General features: G+C 40.8%; 2 protein-coding genes across 3 annotated transcripts; one reads left to right on the top strand and one right to left on the bottom strand.

Moving 5' to 3' along the window:
* Nucleotides 1–729: 729 nt before the first annotated feature.
* On the bottom strand, nucleotides 730–12164 carry LOC115556273 (ras-related protein Rab-3A). Of its 2 annotated transcripts, none has more exons than XM_030373442.1 (5): nucleotides 12024–12164; nucleotides 7459–7683; nucleotides 5380–5498; nucleotides 5030–5154; nucleotides 730–4150 (listed from the first exon to the last, which is right to left on the bottom strand). In XM_030373442.1, the coding sequence occupies exons 2-5, from the start codon at nucleotides 7681–7683 to the stop codon at nucleotides 3960–3962; spliced, it is 660 nt and encodes a 219-aa protein (XP_030229302.1). In that variant the 5' UTR covers nucleotides 12024–12164; the 3' UTR covers nucleotides 730–3959. The 2 variants fall into 2 exon arrangements, with proteins under 2 accessions (XP_030229302.1, XP_030229303.1); XM_030373443.1 differs by lacking the exon at nucleotides 12024–12164 and adding an exon at nucleotides 8833–8999.
* Nucleotides 12165–13689: 1525 nt separating this feature from the next.
* Nucleotides 13690–22492, top strand: pgpep1 (pyroglutamyl-peptidase I). Its single transcript, XM_030372845.1, has 5 exons — nucleotides 13690–13836; nucleotides 14795–14847; nucleotides 15977–16093; nucleotides 18736–18968; nucleotides 19588–22492. The coding sequence occupies exons 1-5, from the start codon at nucleotides 13803–13805 to the stop codon at nucleotides 19793–19795; spliced, it is 645 nt and encodes a 214-aa protein (XP_030228705.1). The 5' UTR covers nucleotides 13690–13802; the 3' UTR covers nucleotides 19796–22492.
* Nucleotides 22493–22598: the final 106 nt, after the last annotated feature.

The raw sequence follows: 22598 nt of genomic DNA, 5'->3' as shown, positions 1-22598 counted from the left end.
CATCGTTGACATGTGAATTCGGGCTGGAAGTCGGTGGTCTTCTAAGACCGTATGCCCGCCGCTGTCTAGTAGCCTACTCTATATTACTGTGTTGTCTACCGCCCTCTGTCGACTGTTAAATAAATGGAAATAGAAATATAACACATAATTAATTGATAATCAGACCAACCGATACAGCGCGTTCCATTAATGGTGTTGTTAATGGATAACAAATGGTTGGATGCAACAGCAATCTTGTAAATCTCTCTAGAGACTGGGCTCTAGTTTACACACACACACACACACACACACACACACACACACACACACACACACACACACACACACACACACACACACACACACACACACACACACACACACACACACGTACACACACAATTGCCCCACAAGTTGTGAAACTTTTACAAACTATTGTTATATCTTATCTATCAAATATGCAATGTATTCGGAGCAGTAAAAGATGGTTAGCGTTCTTGCATACCACACACCAGATTAGACAGGCAGATTGAATCCAGTAAATGTAGCACTGGATATACATTTGTGACATCAAATCAACATGTGACAACAGGTTACCAAATATATCATGCAACACTACATGTGATAAAGACGGGCTCGTATGGCTAGGTAGGAGTTTGATGAATCTAGAACATAGAATATGGATGAATGAATCATTATTTCATTGACTACACGTCTAGAATACCAAAATGCACCTTTTTTCGAAAAAAATATATTTTAACAACACAACCTTTATTTTTTTGTTAAATTATTTTTCCACAACATATAGAGCAATTTGCTTTAGTTATTTCAACATTTCAACACTTTGACACAATATTCCCTTCATATAGGCTACTGCATAAGAGTTCATTCCACACAATAGAAACATGTACAAATCAAATGTAAACCATGTCAACAGTACCTGCGGGGAGGACAGTATCTATGGATGAACAATGGAAAACAACAAAGAAACATAGACTTCCTTTCTCTGCTCGTTTCTTTTTTTTTTACGATAATAAACGAGTTTGCCATTAATTATTCAACTTTGAAGTGAAGCATTTGGGCCTATTGGTAGGTGTTTGTTCATGTTGGCTGCTTCCACTCATTTTGGTTAGTTCCCCTACAATATCGATTTTTGTGATGGGTCACCAAGCCAACGTTGAATGGGTCACCAAGCCTACTCTCAAAGCAGGAGATATGAACTCGACCTTTTCCGCCCAACATGTCCTTCTTACCTTTTGTCTCACTATAATTTCCCAAAATACATGTCCTTACTGAAGTACAATACACTCTGAATGTGTTTTCTCTCTTAAAGGTCTTGCAGGTAAAGGTCTTGAAATAAAGCTTATGCTTTGCATGCCCCTGATGGCTCTGCACGATGTGAATTAGAACTTTTTGGAACCATGACAGCATCACTTCTGTGGTCTCGATTGATTACGATGGTTCCAACTTTGAATGCAATCTGTGTAAATGTTTTTGGTTTTGTAAACAGGTGTAATGTGACCTGAAATACAATTCTCCTTCAGGGAATAGTATAGGCTGATATATAAACTATGATGCAGGATATTATTTTGAAAGCAGCACTACTCCCCCCCCCCCCATTTTATAAATAAACTCAGAACTTTTGAAAACAAACACCTTCAACCGATTTTTTCTAATCACTGACTTCACTTGACAGCTCAAACTGATTTTTTTTTCGTGCTTTTGTTTTCTTTTAGTGTAGATGTGGAGTATATTGCTATGAACCGAGTTGATTCACACAGAAGTAGGGTCAAGTCAACAACACTGTCCACATATATGCCAGGACATTCAGGTATTAACAGGTCAAGAAGCAAAGGAAGACACATAAAACTCTGGATATGACCAGTGAGGCAACAGTCAAGTAAAACATTTTTTTAAAACAATAAGAACAATAGCTGGATTGAGATATTGTGACGTTTTCTGTGATATTATGTCTAGACAAGATACACATTACTTTCTTTGGATTGAACATTTCTTGTCTGAGAATTCAATGCTTTAGACAACCAGTTCTGTAAATATGTTTTTTTTTGGCATTCGAGATGTTATTAACGTAGTGATTGCCATATTTGCACCAGACATGTTACTTGGATGATAAGCCTGAATTACTTTATCCATATTACAATATTATGTTAACAGGATGTGTTATGTTTTGTCATAACCAAATGTCTTATGCAAACCAGACAATTGGCATGGGACTTTATTTAAATGGATTTCAGACTTTTGCTGTTCACGGGTCCTGGTAAGGGTTATACATCATTCAATAGCAGTACGCTCCCCAGGTTTAATACTTTGCCAACATGCCTGTATTTTGATGAGATCCTAACCTGGAAAGTTGTGTCTATGATCTCTAATCGGAATTTCATCGAAGTTCAAAACAGCATCCCTTTTTCCTGAAAGGAAATCCCGAAAGTGGTGTTATCTCTAGCAGATTGCAGTCCCTTAAAGCAGTATCTAGCAGAGTTTTCTTCTACATTAATTGATTATGATCCGCCTTGTGGTCAAGGATAGGTTGATCAACTTGTCTAGCCGAAGGACCAAATTGGTAGTAAGTGTTTGTCTTATTTGTTAAGCAACAGAGCGGTGGATTTAAGTCTTTAAGAAGCTACTGCATATACAGGGGGGGCGTCAACTTCCTCGGCCTCAGCACCGCTAAACAAAACAAAAAAAAAGGAATATGATGAATAAGTAATGCGCCGATTCTAAGGATGGATTCTGCTGACTAAAGCAACAGGATGCCGCTGTGATCCGTTTCCATGTCTTCCTCGACAACAATGGAGGACAACGGCATCGAAGGCGAGTGCCCTAGATGCCGTTAGCTGGTCAAATGATACCTGTGATCAGGTATCATTTGGTTGGGTTCAGGTTTTTTCATTAGCGTTGACGGCAACCAGAACAAACAAGGGCCCGATCTCATGGTCAACCCCTGGCCCTGACGGCTGACTGTATTACCTTTGATGCTCAGCATTGAGCTTGAATACTAGGGATCTCCAAGTGGTATAAAACGTCATCTTTCCTTCATCATGTCCCACAGATGCCATCTTCAGGGGAAGGCCATTAGCCCATGTTATCTGTCATCCGATTTCGCTCTGTATCTTGGTCAAGTTCCCTATGCGTCAAATTAACCTCTCAACGGGACACTCTTGAGCCCTCATAGCAGAACCACAACGAGACACCTTAAGTGGATTTTATGTTTTTGAAGGAGGCAGTGCAGAACTAGTCTGAGGCTCGTAAACCAACAGTGGACCAAACTATGAAGATATGGAGACATATATTGTTTCTGTTTATGTGTATAACTACATATAAAACATTGAGTCGGGTATAGAACAGGACACTATATTAGCCGTACCATTCTTAATCACCAGGCGGACATCTTCTGAAGACGTTGGCCTGGTGGGAATGGAAGGACTGTAAATGTTGAACGGACTATAGAAAAGAGACAGGATTCAGGAATCAGGGAGCACACCGAAGAGGGAGGTAAATAACACAAAACAAAGGGATTATGGGTAAAAGAAGCTGGGTTGAAGCCATTTGAAAAGCTAGGTAACGACGGGCATATAAGCTTACTGCCGCTGACATTGAGAAAATATCATTCAAAGCTTTTATTTGATTTTCAACCCAGCTCTAACCCTGTGGCCCTCAGTAAACAAACAGTCCCTATCAGCCGATGACAATAAGCAGGGAAATTGTGTGTGTGTGTGTTTGTGCGTATGTGTGTGTGTGTGCGTGGGAGAGAGTCTAATGTTGACTGCGTGAGGACCTGGAGTTCTGGGGTCCCATCAGAGGTTTGTCTGTGTGTGTGTGTGTGTGTGTGTGTGTGTATGCGTGTCCGTGTTATGTTGAGCGTGTGAGGACCTGGGGTTCCATAAGAGGAGGAGGTGGGTGTTTGTGTGTGTTTGTGTGTGTGTATGTACGTGGGAAATCGGGGGGGTGATGAGTCATCTTTAGCATGCACAGTCCTGTCGAGGAGGGGTGGCCTGCTCTGTGAGCTGGGGCCCCTGTTTGACACCAGTGACAGCCGGATCCACGTTGTCCAGGCTGTCTGACATCTTCTCACAGATGATGTCCACCAGCCGCTCGAAGGTCTGCTTCACGTTGATGTTGTCTTTGGCACTGGCCTCAAAGAATTCAAAACCTGCAGGAAGAACACAGCATCAACAGCCTGGCTATGTACAGTACATTTGCAGTGTGAACCTTTGACCTCCATACTAAGGTTGTGGTGGGGTCTACTCCCGGCATGTAGATGTCATGATGATGTTGGAGGGCCATGTCTAGGTAAAGACAGTAGCCAATACCCCATATGCAGGTATATTTTTTGTTTTGTCTGAGTTCTCACTTGGTTGGAAGGAAATAGACAGAAGGAGGGAGAGTGAAAGAGCGAGATGGTGGTAGTTGTAGCATTACTGCTGGCACCTGTTGTGTATAATAAGGAAGTGTTCCATTACAAACTTTGTGTTTTTTTAACACGTAAGTGAACCCCCTGATTCAACTCAATCTCCAACTCGAACAAAAATAAAAACAAAAGTATTTGCTTGAGAGCTCTACGGAGGAGGGCAGAGCACAAATAGGATTCTAGACCGGTTTATTTTGAATGACGCTATTATTTTAGTAAATCACAAAATAGCATGGCTTACTATGTTGAAGATCATAGAAGACATACTTAGATGATAAAAACTAAAAAGGTGACTTTAGGGTTAACTGAAACATTAAGTTGGAACACTACAACAAAGGTACATTTTGTAAAAATGTACACTTTAAAGTGTGCACTACAGTATATACCCTATAAGGTCCACCCTGTGTGTGTGTGTGTGTGTGTGTGTGTGTGTGTGTGTGTGTGTGTGTGTGTGTGTGTGTGTGTGTGTGTGTGTGTGTGTGTGTGTGTGTGTGTGTGTGTTGATGTGTGTGTGTGTGTGTGTGTGTGTGTGTGTGTGTGTGTGTGTGTGTCTGTGTGTGTGTGTGTGTGTGTGTGTGTGTGTGTGTGTGTGTGTGTGTTGCTGTGTGTGCGGGAGCTCACCGAGGTGGTCTGAGAGCTGCCTGGCTCTGTCTCCAGACACCACCCGCTCATCATCCATGTCACACTTGTTTCCCACCAACAGCACCTGGGCGTTGTCCCACGAGTACGTCTTGATCTGGGTCGCCCTGGCAACAGAAGACACAGGGACAAGAGATAAAATAATTTATATATACTTAACCAATTCCCATATTCTACATCTCAGATTAATTAATCAATTGAATAACAAAATTAAGTGAATCGTTAATGATCATTTATTTATTTATGACTATATTTGTATATATTTGTATGATAACCTAATTTTGCCTTAGGTTATGGATCACATGAATGTGGGCTGAGGGCCAATCACGTACCAGTCCTGGACGGCGTTGAATGAGTCCTCGTTGGTGATGTCATACATGAGGATGAAGCCCATGGCTCCTCTGTAGTACGCTGTGGTGATGGTCCGATAGCGCTCCTGGCCAGCCGTGTCCTGGAAAGTGTGAGAGAGTCACACACGCACCCACCCACGCACAAACAAGCGCACAAACACACACACAGACACACACAAAACCATACACACACACACACACACACACACACATATTATAATACAATAACCCACGTGTTATAATGCAACACGTAGTGATCCTGACTATAATTCAATACACAATGAAACACACTCTTCTATAACACACATGAGAAAATGACAGCTCACTCGTTAAATTTCAATAAAGAACACCAACAAATGTATTGCACCCCACACAATAACATACAACAACACACATTGCAACACAATAATACAGTGACACACAGTGATATACACCTACTCGACACAATAACACACAAGATAATAAACACATGGCACACGCATAAAAAATCGAATACACACCATACACACACACACACACACACACACACACACACACACACACACACACACACACAGACACACACACACACACACACACACACACACACACACACACACACACACACACACACACACACACACACAGACACACACACACAAATATGATATGACCTAATTTGACCTGCAGGCCCAAAATCACTGTGCATAACATCATCTCCTACTCACTCTCTATCACTCTCTCTCTCTTTTTCCTTCTCTCTCCAGTTCTCTGTGTGTCTCTCAATGTCTCTCAAAAAAGAATTATCTGTCTCTCTCCCTCTTTCTCTTTCTCCCTCCTCATCCTCTCTCTCCATCTCCATATTTCTCTCATCTGTCCACCGTATCCCGTCTGTCTGTATCTCCCCTTCTCTCTCTCAGGCCAACACAGGAGGGGTTAAGTTTCAGTCTTGGACTTTAATAAAGGCTCAGGGAATTAAAGCCGGAGGCTGTATGACACCCCACCGCTCGCCGGTTCGATAACACCCAACAGAGAACTTAGAACTCCTTAGAACTTCTTGAAGCTCTTTAGAGTGCACCAGCAGCCAGTGCTCTATGGAAGGGTTTTCAACAGAAAATCCAACTTGGGACATAACAACATCCTCCAGTTCTACTTCCCTTTCACTTTATTCATTTGTTATTGTTCATTTTGCCATTTAATCTAAAAAAAAAGTTGTGGAAAGCAAGACTAAAACCGGGACATTAACCGGCTAACATGAGTGTGTCACATTAAAGACTATTGGACCAATAGCTTCTGCTTGCTTAGCATTTTCAAAGTATAAGCTAGCCTGATCCTGTTTTAGCAGTTTTTTTGTTCAGTTTCAAAACTGTTCCATAATAAAAAATATATACAAATTCTTCTTCACAAATAAAACGTATGAAATCAAGTAATTTTTCTGTGAAATAAACACATGGCTATTTGAACTATTACAATTATGGATTCTCCCAATGGTCTGGCGAGGGGATTGAATCTGCATATATTGTTTTGGCTGAAAAAGAACATTACACTTTCGTGCTATGATGCAAAGAATAACTGAAAAATAAAAGAGAGGACCAGCAAGAGGGAATTTGAGAGAGCCATGTAACGACTGACAGACATAAATAACTCATAACATGTTGTGTTGTAGATATTTGAAGCTTAGTTTTGCACTGAATGTTAATTTCATTGTGTTTTTGTGTGTGCTGTTGTTTTGGTGTGGTGTGAAGTGACTTTGTGTTGACCAGTGTTGTATTGGTATTGCTTTTGGGGGTGCAGAAGTTTTTTGTTGTGTAAGGTCAGCATTGGGCTTTGTACTGTTGTGTTTTCTAACAATTCTGTCAACCACAGAAGAAGGCAAAAACTCGAGAAAGACGGGAAATGGCCAGTTGAATTCCAATCTGATCAATGCAAAGAAGAAACTTAATTCAAGGTATTTTGTTGATAAAAAAAAAGAGCCAAATGCAATGGCAATCCATTCACCACAATGGCCGATGATAAGGACATTGAGGATATCTAAGTCATATCTCGACCACCTGCACACATCGCCTGCCTCAGAGCTCTCACCCAGATCTGTAGTTTGATCCGCTTGTCGTTCCTGTAGATGGTCTTGACCTTGAAGTCGATTCCCACCGTGCTCACGAAGGCTGGCGTGAAGGAGTCGTCGGCATAGCGGAACAGGAACGAGGTCTTTCCTACGCTGCTGTTGCCAATGATCAGGATCTTAAACATGTAGTCAAAGTTCTGGTCTGAAGACTCCTTCTGCCCATAGGTTGCTGTTGCTGAGGCCATCTGGAGACCGGGAGAGAAAACACACTTATGTTTAAGCAGGTTTGTGCGGACCGGAAGAAAGATGGAGCATTTGTGGTAGGATGATGACTCATTATTACTTTCCAATTTTAGCTCAAAATGTTACAGCATGTTTCAAACGTCACACACTTTGAACTTTCTTTCAAACACTTTTACTTTCTTTGTCTTCCAGAAAAATATTTTCCCTGACATTTTCCTAACAGAACGTTTCAACTGTCAAGGAGAGAAAACGTTAACTTACATCATTCAATTAACGATAGAAGATCAAATGTTTGAGACCAAAAAAGTATGGGAGTTCTTTGGGGAATTAACAAATAGAACAAGCAACCATCATTTGAATCCATCATCAAAGCTGCTCTGTCTATCACCAGTAGCGGGTGGCTGCTAGGGACTGTTTGCTTAAATCTACTGGGTCCTAATAAGTGCTGTAAATTATATAATTGGAGGCTAAGAGGTTAACAACATAGGTAGCTGACCCATCTCACCAGCGCAAGGACAAATGTTTCTTGAATACGCAACTGAGCCACTTTGAACCAGATCTTATTAGTCAGAAAAGTTCACCTTCCACAAGAGCCAGAAACTGCGAAATTGTACTTAAATCCACAGAAGAATGAAGAATACAAAACCTCCTACAGCAGTTTTGCCTTCGGACTTGAATATATCTCAGTTTCGGGAAAAAATAGGAATGGAAAGTTTCGTGACGAAATTCTTCACAACCTTGCTCCGGTATATGGAGATTAGAGACAGATAAAGAAGCTAGCATTACAGACGACTTTACACATGAATTACCATAGATGGATTTAAGTAATACAGCTTCTGTGAAAAACAGGCCCAGGCCACCTATTGTTTTTATTTATTTATTGTTATCATTTTTTGTTGTTTTTTCAGACCACCACAGAGCTCCCAAGAGAGCTTCCTCCTCAAGGACCCTAGAGTTATAACCCACAACCAGATTCCTATTTAGCAATGTGGACATGCCGCAGTCAACCACACGCCTTCAGAATGTTGTCACCGTCCAGGAAGACTGCATTCATTATTTTATGGAATCAATATATTTTTGGGTGATATACAATGCAAACCGACAAATAAGAGCATACACATTTCTTTTACTTTCAATCTTGCAACACTTACACTGTTGACTTCAACACGACACTGCCCAGACAATTCAGGAAGAACAATCTCTCTGTGGTAAATAGTGGCCACCAGCGCCTGTATCTAAACTTAGCTCCCTATCTCAATATGTGGCCCCCAAAACCACTACAGCAATACACACCAATCACCACCTCGGGGACCCTATCGCTTCAGACATGTGGAGATGCTCTCAATTATTCACAGAACTGCCCGCCCCCCCCCCCCCCCCCCCCACCCCCTCTGGCCCTTCTGAAGATATGATTGGTCTGTTCTTCAGGAAGGATGATGTGTTGATTTCAGATCTGAGGTCACCATTTCACTGCCCTGTTGAGATGACTAAGCAGCAGCCGACCAAATCTACCGACCCACATATGTTAACATAACGCAGAATTACAATTCTATGCATGGTTGTTATATGTTATGCATAGATTGTGTGAGGAGTGGTATATTATAATATAATTGCATGTATTGGATATATATAAATGACAACAAGTAACCGTAAAGACACCCTGTGATGTCTTAATATTGCAGAGAGCCTGGTCAAAAAGATTTTTTTTTCCAAGGCTTTGTTATATACAGAGCAGATATCCTATTTTATTTTAATACGGAACAGTCGAGTACCTGAGGCAATTGATACTCAAGATTGGGCGCTAAAAGTTTGATATTGAGTAACGTACATAATGCTGTATGTTATAGCCAGTTGTAACAGAAAATATCTGGTCAGCTTCATCTTGATTCACATCTTCCGCTTATTTAGTATCCTGTGACAATCATCGAGTCACAGGACAACAATAATTTCCTGAACCCTTTACATGATGCTGCATGCAAATGCCTTCCTCAAATAAGCTACACATCGATTAACTGAATAGATCGTGTAAGTCACTGTGGAATAAAAACAACATTATTGAGTAAATCTTGAAAGATAGTGCGGCTGTAAATCATACACAATTCTTATTGAAAAGTGCTTGCTACGGCTTGCGGGTGATTCTGCTTCTCTGGGGCTGAAGACCAATCACATGTTTCAGCCTCATCAACTGTCATTATGTGCACAATGTTTGGCTTTTTGGTGTGCTTCTTTCTTGGGAAATGGTAGCTTATATTCCTATGCCATGGCCTTTGAGCAAGTCTCTGGGCTTTGAACTATAATTAGCAGGCGGAACGCTACTCAAAAGCACTTCAGCAGGTTTGGTTCTACCGATTCCTTCAGGGGGATGGTGATGAAACATCACCTATAAGGTTCCTCAATTTCCTTAATACTGTATCTTTCCTAACTAGCTGATTAGCTGATACAGAGTAGCCTACCAATCCTATTCCTTACTTGAATATATTACAAATAGGTCATTAGAATATTGGATATTCAATCCACTGAACTAGGTTAAGGAACATTATTTCCTGCTTCAAAGATTGAGGCACTACCATTTGATATCCGAGACTTTTGATAATGATGTTGTTACTGTTTTTTTATTGGACTCTTGGTGATATTCTCTTTATCTTATATATCAGATATAAATCAGGAAGACTTCCAGAATCAGGCAGACCTTATTAGGAGTCCAACGACAAACCGAGCAAACCTGCCTTACATCCTCCCACATGGTGTCAGCTGGCCTAGTGACAGTCACCATGACAACCCATCATAAACGCCGTCTGAATGGGCGATGCAATGTGTCATGTGATTGAACAGGATTATTAAAAAAATATATGAAGCTCAAATGTTTGTTTTATCCAGTTAATGTTGTGACGTTTAAGTGTTCTGCGAACGGCTCATCAGACTTGCATGTGTTTCTCCCTGGCCTGAGATTGTTACACACAGGCTCGCTGTCATGCTCCCAAGATTCCCTGAGATGGCATTTTCCTCTACCGCCAATCACGTGCACTCTTTCTAAGAGGAGCAGAAATGCAGATGAAAAGCAAAGGCTATAAATAGACACTTCTCCCCCCCACTGCGTGAAAACAAACAACCACCAGAAGACCAAATCTGGATCGATATCGCTCGGGTAACAGTTGGTGTTGTGTAGGCTACTGGATGCGAAAATGAATGACGGTGCGACGCGATGATTTATATTGGCGTCTGAAAGCTAGGCGGTACATTATTCTCCTTTCCCACACATGCGTGTCAGTAGCACAGCCGAGGACATAATAAACCTATAAAAAAATATTAATTAATGAACTATTGAAGTAAAACAGGCTTTTTAAACCCGCGGGCCGAACGGCAATTAGGCCTACATCCTGTTATAATGTCTGAATCTACTAGCCTACACAAACATGGGAGTCACCGTTTAGACATATCAATATTCAGGGCATAACTGTTTTCCATTATGATAGGGATATTTCAATCGCTGAGATAGCGAACCAAAGGTCTACGAAATGCTGCAGTTTACATCTCTTATTCTGGAAAGAAATCGACATTCTGTCACCATAATAAAGTTGAAAGTCCGAGGGAAACGACAAGCAGGCTCTGAAAACGCTTTAAAGCTGAATTGAAATCCAAACGGCTCTCCAAATGCGGATAGATGTTTGCAGGGTCTGCTAAGTCGCAAAATATAAGGTGCCCCTTCCCCCCATTCGCTATCTCTATCTCTCTAACACAAACACGCACAACCTAAACAACCTCACTGCCATTGGTAACGCGATGGAGTCTTTCTTTCCCGACCCGGTACGATGCATTCCCCACTAATACAAACGGTTGATATCAGATTTTACAGGAGAGAGTGAGTCAAGGCAACGATGGCAGAGCTTCCATATGGCAGTTGAGCAAGCGCTGCGTGAAGCGATGGCCCATCCACACTGCGACTGGAATACGTTTTATCCATCGATTGACCCATAAAATGTGTCATTTCCATCGAAGCTTCCACTAATGGACAAGGTCGACGTATCGTTTTCTTAAAGGGACTTTTATCCGCCTTCTCAAAAAAACCGATTTGCCTTATATTGCCCTAACCATCACTACACCATTTAGGCATTCGGGGTTACTATGGGGTTATTCCCTACGAAATTACCCTATAAGTGATAGTCTACTAGTTAAAATATTGCAATGTTATATTATGTGTGCGGTCTACACAGCCTACCGCTACTTCGAGCATCATGCCAGTCCAAGATGAGGAAGGTATTCATTTTGAAAGGAAATCAGCTGATTGTAACAGATTACTCCTATAGAACCCATGTAACAATAATAAATAGCCATAGCATCTCACCTTTGAAGGTTTCGTGGTTTTCTATCCTGCTGCTAAACTGCGTCCAGCACCTGCAGCAACGCCACCGTTTGACTGACAGTTCCTGGCAGAAAGGGGCGGGTATTAGGGCTCAACGCGTAGGGATGATTGTCGTGGGGAACCAGCCTATCCCCTAAAACTTCATCAGAAACGCCTTGAAACGTCTGAGGTGCGGCGTCATTTAGTATTTATCAGTGGTGCTTGGGCCTCTGTATAATTTATATGAATAGTGTCAGGCTATCAGGCTATCAGTCCCCGCATACACATTCCACTCCACCCGAGGAATCGTTTTAAAATCCGCATGAAAACAACTATTTCATTTTATTGTACTATCTTCCATATAAACATAAAAACGTAGCCATGCTGTCCTTAAAGAAGGCACGACTCTTCTAGCCTGATAATATACCCCTATCCACTAGCAGGTGCCATGACAGACTTGCCAGCTAATACCAGTATATCGTATTTATTCGTATTGATTGAGTGACCATATTTGGAAACAACTATTGCCTAGGCTATTGGCTTGTAACAACAAGGATCTTTTATTCACAGTTATCGGACTTGTATGCAGCATAAATAATATAAATGTCGAAAACTGCTGCCTATATGTAAATGATCATTAATCGGTCAAATCGGGCGCCTCCTAGTGGAATAAGTCATTTATTATTTGCATAGTTTTTAAAATGAAAATCACAAGGTTGGAAAAAAGGCGAATTTAATATGAAGGCTGTAAACTTAAACTGGAAGGTTCCCAACCTTTGTCTTTTGCGTATAAAACAGTAATCAACTGTTTCTCTTCAAAAGTTAACCGTCGGGTTCGAGGTAGTGTTATAAACAATGAAATTTTAATTAGCCTAACAGAAAATGTGAAAAAAAACTGGAAATAGCCTTTATGTTGGTGTTTTAGCAACAAAAAAAGTAGCTAAGTCTAATTATAATAATAAAGACACACAAAAACACCCCTCCCCACACACACACACACACACACACACACACACACACACACACACACACACACACACACACACACACACACACACACACACACACACACACACACACACACACACACACACACAACTTATTAATTAAAGATCTATACAATTATATTACTTTTAAGCCTACTCAAATGTGAAAATAGGATTAATCGTGATAATAATACATCTTCAAGCAATCTTTCCATCATCACATCGACAAACGGAACAATGGCTATCGATGTTTACATTAATTTGGTAGTTTTTAAGAAATATATATATATCTTGCATTTCTATTATACAAGCGTATATAATAGAAATGCAAGAGTGTTTTTCAGCGGGGGGGGATTTGTTTTTGCTTTGTGTATTTGAGTGCATGCGATTTTTATCGCATACACTCAATGCGAAGACCCTTCACTTTTTGTCAAAAACACTAGTGCCGATAGGGCCGGTTGGACAGTCATTCGCTGTGTTTTAAATCTTTCTTTGCATATATATCTAAACAATATCTGACTTGTGGACATAACATAATTTTTTTGATTCTCAAATGGGCACTTAGAAAGCAAAAAGTAATTGAGCCAACTAAACCAACCACAATTTTTGTTTGACACATCTTCAACGTTGTTGCCGGAAAACGGCGCGTTTAGTGACGTCATGGCGTTACGTGCACGCTCCGGAGAAAGGAGCCCGTCTCTAGCCAGAAGAGTCATTCGTCAGCCGGAAAACAGCAGACGCAGGAAAGCGTAGAGTTCCTCATAAACATAAACAATCAACCCCGACGGCAGAGAAAATGGATAACAACAAACGAACCGTGATTGTAACAGGTGAGTCTGCCTAGGACTTATAGTGCATACTGCTGCAGGTATTTTGCTTTCTTTCCGTCTTTGTCGCCAGGCGGTGCGGATGTGTCAAAATGTTAGAAAGTTACAAAAAGGGGCATTTTTGAATTTGACAGCAGCACAAATTGCATGAGGTAGTTATTCCCCATGATATAATCAAGGTCATGTGCGTCTATAACGTCTTTTAACTGTTATAACCTTTTGTTGTCATGGTGGACTCACCAGACTTGGACTAGTAAACATGTACGCCGCCTATATTTAGCCAAAGTCAGGGCCAGCAGTGTGGTATAACAAATAGTTAAACTCGTATAGCCTACTCTTCTTGCATATTCGATTGCCAACTTCAGAATGTATTCAATAAGAATTTCATTATGTTGTAAATGTAGGCTACATTCATACGATTTCTAGTAGACACAAAGGCCGACTGTGATCTGGGGCTACAAGCTGCATAACGCGCTGTAGATGCCCTGGGAAACGCGGACATGACAATGAAGGAACGGCTGGCAGCTGCCGACCGCTCTCTTCCCCCCTTTCAGCGCCAGACAGGCAGCCCGACCCCACCACCGCCTCCCCGGCTCCCTTGGGAACCACGGCGACCCATTTCCTCTACGGGGGGTTGGTGCGGGGTCAGAGTGATTGGTGCTCAACACGGAGGCCGTATTATTTGTCCATCGGTGTCTAAACAGATTTAGAGAACCACCTACGGGGGACAGGGTATCCATAAAATCACGTTGAGTGCTCATCTATGACTCGAAAGGAAACCAAAACAAAGGCACTGGTTTCGCTGGTGCCCCTGCACATTTTAAGGGGGACCTCGTTAATGTTTATTCCCAACGCTCTGTTGACGATGAATACGAAGTATTGTATGCTGGAAAGCTGTCGCAAAACATGCTGCTACATAAACGCTTCAACTCACGACCTGACCCTGTGTTTTTTTTATTAGGTTTCGGGCCTTTTGGGGAACATATGGTAAACGCCAGCTGGGTTGCAGTCCAGGTATGCTGTTTTATTGTGTATTTAGAATGTTTACTCTTCGATGGGTGATATTAATCTTAAAGATGTCTTTTTTGATGTGATGGTAACTCCAAAATGTCCCGAAGCAAAACACAGTGCTAGTATGATGTTGCCGCCATTTGACATAATGCTTGTTTTTTGGAGTTTCTGGCAAATACATATTGAAAATATTAAAAACAGGATAATGTAAATCATTTCCTTAATAACATTAAATGTTCCCGTTATTATCTAAACTAGAATACAACTAACCAGAGCGCAACCTGCTGATTATAAGCACAATGTTGTTTATACATTTGTAATGTTGCATGCTTTAAACAGCAGGGTCTCTGTGGTGCTGCGTCTTTTATTTACTCTGTGTTTCGGACCATGGACTGAGGCATTGGATCAGGGAGTTCTGCCTCGATGTCCAGCCAGCTGTATGTGGATGCAGTGACATCACCTCTGCTCCTTTGCCGCTGATCCAATGGGGGGACCCACTGTTGGGTCATTGGGGACTCAAGATGATTCAATAGTTGTCAGGGTGTCTAGACGGACTTGATAAGAATATTAAAGACAAACAATAGGCTGCCTTTGGACAGGGGTCAAAGGGTGACTGCAGGGTCAAGCCAGCTTCTTTTCATTACGTGCGTGTGTTGTGGTGGGGGAAGGGGAGGATAGAGCAGCAATCATGGTCATTGTCAATGCTGATAAAGGTGGGGTGTTACAAAGCAGTTTTTGAAATCAGAAAACATAAAATGATAGACTTTCTGAAATCAAATGATGGTTCTGTTTTTAATTAAAGCTGAAGCCCTGGTGAGTTCTGTAGATTCAATGAAATAAAGGAAATAATGACTACATTTCCCATGAGTTTTGTTATGTCTAAGATAAGTAGGAAAAGTACTATGTTAGGCCTAGCTTGGTTTAGTAATGCGTGTCATATGGACATCTATTGTGTCATATCTGGTTTGTTGGCCACCAGTCAGTTTTTCATACATTAGAAGTGAGTTGAATCATTGTGGCAGTTCACAGTGCTGACACTGGCTTTGCATTTTCTTAGAGGAAGAATTAAGTTGAGTACAAGCACCTTCAGTATTATACTTGAGTAAAATATTGTGTTCTTTGGTTTTAACAGGAGCTACAGAAGCTGGGCCTGGGGAAGAAGGTTGACCTGCATGTGATTGAAGTTCCCGTTGAGTACCAGAAGGTCCAGAGCATGGTCCCGTCTCTATGGGAACAGTACCATCCCCAGGTGAGAAAGACTTGTCTGTCAACGCCTTTCCTCTCTGTTCACAGACCTGTTGACATGGACCATTAACTTGGCCATTATTGTGTAGCATTAGCAAACCAAGTTTTGGCCAAGCTGAATTGCAAGTTCTGCATACAGCACGTTCACGAAAGCTACATGCATTTAGACTTCCAGGTCATATTAGCATGTACACAAGGGGATAGTGTAGCATTTCCTACTCCAAATATACATTAACAACCCAAATTGAGGAAAATGAGACCAAGACTGCGTGCCTGAAACGGCAATATCAAATAAAAATATAACCGCAAGCCGTGTCTAACGGGGTCCGAGCAAAATTAAAAGTCAAGAACACACTAATGGAAGATATATAAATATAACATACAATGGTCATATTTAAGGAAAGATGTTCCACTTATAAACCTGAACTGCAGACTCATCCACATGGACAAAATGTCTATTGATAAGCACACACAACATCCAGAAAACTCAAAGCACACATTTTCTCAAGTTAATTAAGGGCTTTTTTCAAAGCATATACCTGAACATTTTTTGAAATTCTGGCGAGATTAAACATTTGTAGTCAAGAACACTAAGGGAAGAAATATAAATATGACAGTTAATTATGAAGGAAAAATGGTTAACGAAGAAGTTCCCCTTAATGCCATACTGTGTCTTGGCAGTCCGATTCTTGGAAACTAATGAACTGGAATGTTTTGCCTGATGAATTTTAGGTGCGGTTCAATGTTGTGTTTCTTAAATGAGTGGCAATGACAGAATGTCATGTTCAGCTTGTTCATAATGCTCTAATCAGGATTCAAACTCTCAACCTAAGGATCATCAGTACACGGCATTATCCCGTTGAGCAACTGACATTCCTGAACTGCATGAAGCCCCAATCACATGGTGAAAATGTCCATTGATAAGCACACAACATCAAGAAAACTCCAAGCACACATTTCGCAAGAGAATTAAGGGCTTTCTTAAAAGAGTACATATCTGAAAATTTGCACTGTTAATGGTATCCATCGAATGATAGCCGTATGGTAGTTATACAATAACAAAATGGTCATATAGGCAAAATGGGTTGAGACTGTGGATATTTGGCTTTTCTATGGAATTGTGGGAAAAGTAAACATTTTTATAGCAAAAGACCAGGGTGAAAGAGAGAGTAATATGATGAAAGAATTTTGAGTCCAGGTCAATCTAGTAAGGAGAAATAAGGCTAGTTCATAATTTTTTTAAATAGCGCCCCCTTTGGGTGCAGTACCACAATTTGGGTTCATGGATAGTGGGGGATATTGGTATCCATCTAATAATAGTCGCATGTTGTTGTTTTTTTACAATAACAAAATGGTCATATAAGATGAATGGGCTAACTGCTCCAACTTTATTGGCCAATATTTCTCTTATGGGACTAAATGAAAAAAATTCTGTTTGATTTTTGTGGGGCTTGGTCTAAAGATTATATGTGGCGATTTTGGTGATTTTTTTTTATTTTTGTGTAGCCTGTGAATCTTTCTTTAATATGAAATTGTGAGAAAAGTAAACATTTTTCAAGGTGTAATAGATGCATCTGATTTTAGAGATTAATATTATGAAAAAAATTTGAGTCCAGGTCAATCTGGTGAGGAGAAATAAACCACCTTTGGGTGCAGTACCACAAATTTGGGTTTATGGGTAGCGGGGGTTATTGGTAACCATTTCTGAAAATGTCAAGAGTTTTCGACTTACTGTATAGGCTGCAGTATGACTTTTACAGAATTTGAGGAAATAAAAAAACGTTACAGAAACGATAGGGGACCAAGCAGTTTCGCTGCTCGGACCCCTAATAATGCTGAAATGCAGTAAGTGTATCGCGACCAACTGAAAGAAAGAGTGATTGGATTTCGCCAATGGCTTAAATTTTATTCTCATGGTTTTCTGACGAAAAAAAAAAACTATGCCAGTACCCTGCTCGACCAATCTGCAAGTAATTGGCTCAAGCCTAAGCAGAGAAGGGCGACTCATTGGTAACGTCTGGGAAGACTGCATGTATTCACGACGCGTAGGTCCATGACGGGCAAAAGGGGCATGTACAGATCTCCTGAGTCCTTCTGAGTCTGAAGACTTGGATCTTCGTGGATCTTCACTTACATGCTGACGAGTGTAATTTGGCATTTAGGTACCCTTTTGTTTTTTGGCGTTCAATTTAGCAATTCGATGTGGTATTAATTAGGGATCGACCGATACAGATTTTTTAGGGCCGATACGATACCGATATTTTTTCATCAGCCTTAGCCGATACGCCGATACGCCGATACCGATTTTCTTGAGCGGTTTTTCTTTTTTTTAAAGGAACATTTATTGAACTTAAATATAAAAAACAATATTTAACAAATAGTAAAAACAGGTGAAGTAGAACAAGTAAGAACAAGTAGATGAACATTATTTAACAAATATTAAAAACAGGTGAGGTAGAACAAGTAAAAAAAAAAAAAAACGTGGCGAAAAAAATATCGGCGAAAATCAGCCGCGTAACGGCGGATACGATACACGTAAAAACCGCGAATATCGGCCGATAATATCGGCCGACCGATATATCGGTCGATCCCTAGTATTAATGATGTACCTGACATTGAATAACTCTGTTTTCTTCTGTTTGGCAGCTGGTGGTCCATGTTGGTGTGTCAGGCATGGCGACTACCGTCACACTGGAGAAATGTGGCCATAACTATGGCTACAAGGGCTTGGACAACAGCAGGTTCTGTCCCGACTCACAGTGTTGCATTGTGGGAGGGCCAGACTGCATCCATTCTGTTATTGACATGGAGTCTGTTTGCAAGAGAGTGAGTGCCTCGGGGCTGGGCGTCAGCGTGTCGGTCTCCAAAGACGCTGGCAGGTGAGTGGATATTTTATTTAAAGTAATTGGGTGCTGTCTTCAAGGCATCAAAACATCTCTGAATGGATATTATCTAACGATGATGACACGCAAATGGTTCACATCCTGGGTGTGAAGTATGTTTTTACAAGCTCAAGAAACAAACATTCCTATGTCATCTGTAATTCTTAATTTGAGTGTGGCTTGCAAATGTGCTTGAGTCTGATGAAAGCTACAGTCACTTGAGATGTGGTGGAAGGCTGGAAGCTCAATGCACTATAATAATCCAAAATTGGATAGTATGTGGCAAGATTTGGCAGGGGACGTCACTTACATCCGAAGCCTCCCGATTACAGAAACAAAATAGCTCTCTCTATTGTGGAAACGTTACAGGATCCTTATGTTATTCCTGAAGATGAATCGATATTGGATAGCTTATGTCCCAATGGCTAACTTCTGTATGGCCTTATATAGGATATTATAGCCTACACACTTATGTTAATTAAAAATCATTAGATTATGACTGCAATCCACCCTTTTAAAGACTTGGATCCATAACCTATATCCATAACCTATAACCTATATCCTGCACGTATGTCTTGCCACTTACTCTGTTCCCTGTGTTCCTCCACCTGCTCAGGTATCTCTGTGACTTTACCTACTACACGTCTCTGTACCTGAGCCAGGGGCGCTCCGCCTTTGTGCACGTCCCGCCAATCGGGAAGCCCTACAGCGGGCTGGACCTGGGCCGGGCCCTGCAGGCCATCATCAGGGAGATGCTGGAGACCCAGGACCAGGAGGAAGAGGAGATCTGCTGTCATCACCTACACTCCATGACCTCAAGCTGAACCCTCCCCCAACCCTACTCCTGTCTGACCAGCCTTACGCCAAGAAGATGATTGCACTTAAACCACAGCCGCGAACCACCACTTAAAATACATCAATGCCATCCACTGGTGAATGGAGAGATACTCTCCATCGGAATAGTACGCTGAAGATATTCCTCGTCTCGTTCACATCAGTGGTGGCCTCTCGTTGCAACTGGATCAGGACGTCGTTTGGATCCTTCCCATCTGGTGAACAGTGGACAGACATGCTTTACCTTCAAACTGTGATTTTAGTGACTTGAAATTCAGAATTTCAAGGTTTTGAACCCTACAAACAGCAGTGGCCTGAGAACACTTCCCAGATTACTGTGGGACAAGAAGAATTGTAGCACGGTCTCCAAATTTGTTTTGATACCAAGGAGCAACATCTGCCAGCCCTCCTGATAACCTTACAGCCTTATTATTACCTGGTTTCACGACCACTTTGGGGATATTATGTTCTTACTTGTCTGTCGTAGGATTGTTGTAGTGACTGGGAGTATTTTTACAGCTCCTCTCTGGAATTGAGTATGGTTTAACACTGGGTTTATCATTTTAGATTCATCTTCATCTCTGTACCCCTTGAAGCCTTCTTCAAATGTCACCCTCCCCTCTCCAAAGGTGCTCATTGGTCAAATGTTTTAAAGGTTTCAGGTATACATGTTTTTAAGCTGCCATAATGAAACACAGTGACCCTCATTTGATCTCAAATCCTGTAGGATCGCCGTGGTGACCAACATATGGTTAATGTTTCATGAAAAGCGATCGAAAACCTTAAAAGCTCGTATTGAAATCATAGACACGTGATATACGTGATTCATTCGATGACCAATGCATCTGTTGTGTTTTTGTTTACATGACAGAATACACAGGCTTATATTTATTTAGCATTCTCATTCCCCCTCCCCAAATATAATCGTGTTGATTTCCTGTTTCCTAATTTAACATTGAATTGTTTTCTTAACCTTTTTTTCTTTATAAGAAATTCTTCTTGCCTTCTTTGACTAAGGATCTTAAAATCAGGGAGGAGGTCGGATCCCGGTTCCCCCCCTCTCCCAAGTCCATGCTAGAACCACCTCTGACTGAAAAACGGTTTCCCTTCCGATTCCTCCCGAGAGAGATCTGACCTTGAGCTGTGAAATGGAGTCAGGGCTGCATCTTAAAACAACGCTATCACTAGTTTTAGATACAGCTATGGCTTCAGCAACATTCGGGTCCCAGGGGCCAAACGACCTACATTGTCCATGCTTTAATGTCAAATAGTATCCACATTTATATTGGTAGATATTTTTTATTACGTATTTTATTAGGTTAAATATTTATTTAACAAGATATCTTATGTAGATTAAAATCTGATTCCCATTGCAGGACCTGCTCAAAATGGTAACAAAATTAAACAACAGAAACTTTCAGAGAGAATTTCCTAAGCTATAAGATGGTTACCAGTGTAGTCACTCACCTGTAAAAGTTAGTTGGCTGATGTGTTGGTTGAAATCCGGCAGTCCAGTGTAAGATTAGACTATTACCCTTTTATGTAGTAGACTTCATTGAAGCAGATTGTGCTGCCTTTTATAAGGTTCTGATTCCATGAAGTCAAATCCCACAGTTTATCACGTCAGAGGTGGGCCGGCAATTTGTGGGCCCCAGCACTTTCTTTTAACAAAAATGTCCTATTCTTTTAGTTTTTAATCTGGACCACTTTTTATTTTATCTTAAGTTTACTGTCACTTTTACTTCTATAGTTTTCCAGAACTGGTCCTGTATTGAAGAGTTTTAGTATTTTCAGCATTCACCATTTATCTACCATGGATCTGAAATGGGATGTTTAACTGGTTGAGATGTCACAGAATGCCTATTTTGGGGTGCTTTTCATTCAGGCTCTTTGTCTTTGTTATGTCATCCAACTGGATGTTCGGTGCCACCTTTCAAGAGGTTCTGATGTCTAAAGATTCTGAATACTTACTTCATTAAAGCCACGGTAGGCAATTTGGAGAAACGAGACAGAGTAAGCAAGATTTTGAAAGCATCAACTAAAAAGATCCCACCCCTGCCTTCAGGCCTCCCTCCAAAGCGACTCTCTCAAAACACATGGCTAGATCGCTTGTTTTATCTTGCCTTTGAAAGATTTCGGTCATATGCAATGAATGCAGACCGGGAGGATTGCCATCCAATCATATTATTCAATTGAATTAAAAAGTTGGACAGGCTTATTACAGGCCTGTGACATGGATTTTATTGAATGCTGTCTCGAAGTAAGGACCATTTAATTTTTTTTTCTTACAAAATCTTCACAACTATATTGGCTATCCTACCTTTAATATGGGAAACAGTCTTTTAACCTTCCACCACCGTCTTTTTTTATTTTGGATTTAGAATGCAGATTTGGTTTTACATACTTTACGGCCAATCATCTTGTGTTTGAGTAAGTGTGAAATCTTAATCCCTGTTCAGTGTTATGTTATTGAAAATACAGTGGAATGGTCAATCATGTCGAAAGTGCTTCATATGATGCAACTAAACAATAATTAAAGGTTCACTTGGAAAGATGTAGACGTTTGTGGTAACGCTTAATGACCAAAATATTGTCTGTAGAGATTTTAGAAAATATTAGAATTTGTTTTGCTATGTTTTCTACTTGCCAAGATAACACAGAAATAAATGGTGATACATGACTAACAATTTTCTACCCTTTTCACTGTTTATCCTGACCATGTTTATATAGCAAATCAGACCTAACAAATCATAATATTGTGCCTGTCTATTTTTGACCCTGAAGGAATAACCT

Source organism: Gadus morhua, chromosome 12 (genome assembly GCF_902167405.1).
Source record: "Gadus morhua chromosome 12, gadMor3.0, whole genome shotgun sequence".
Lineage (NCBI taxonomy): Eukaryota > Metazoa > Chordata > Actinopteri > Gadiformes > Gadidae > Gadus > Gadus morhua.
Note: the sequence above shows the minus strand (reverse complement) of the source record. Positions and strands in the feature narration are given on the sequence as shown.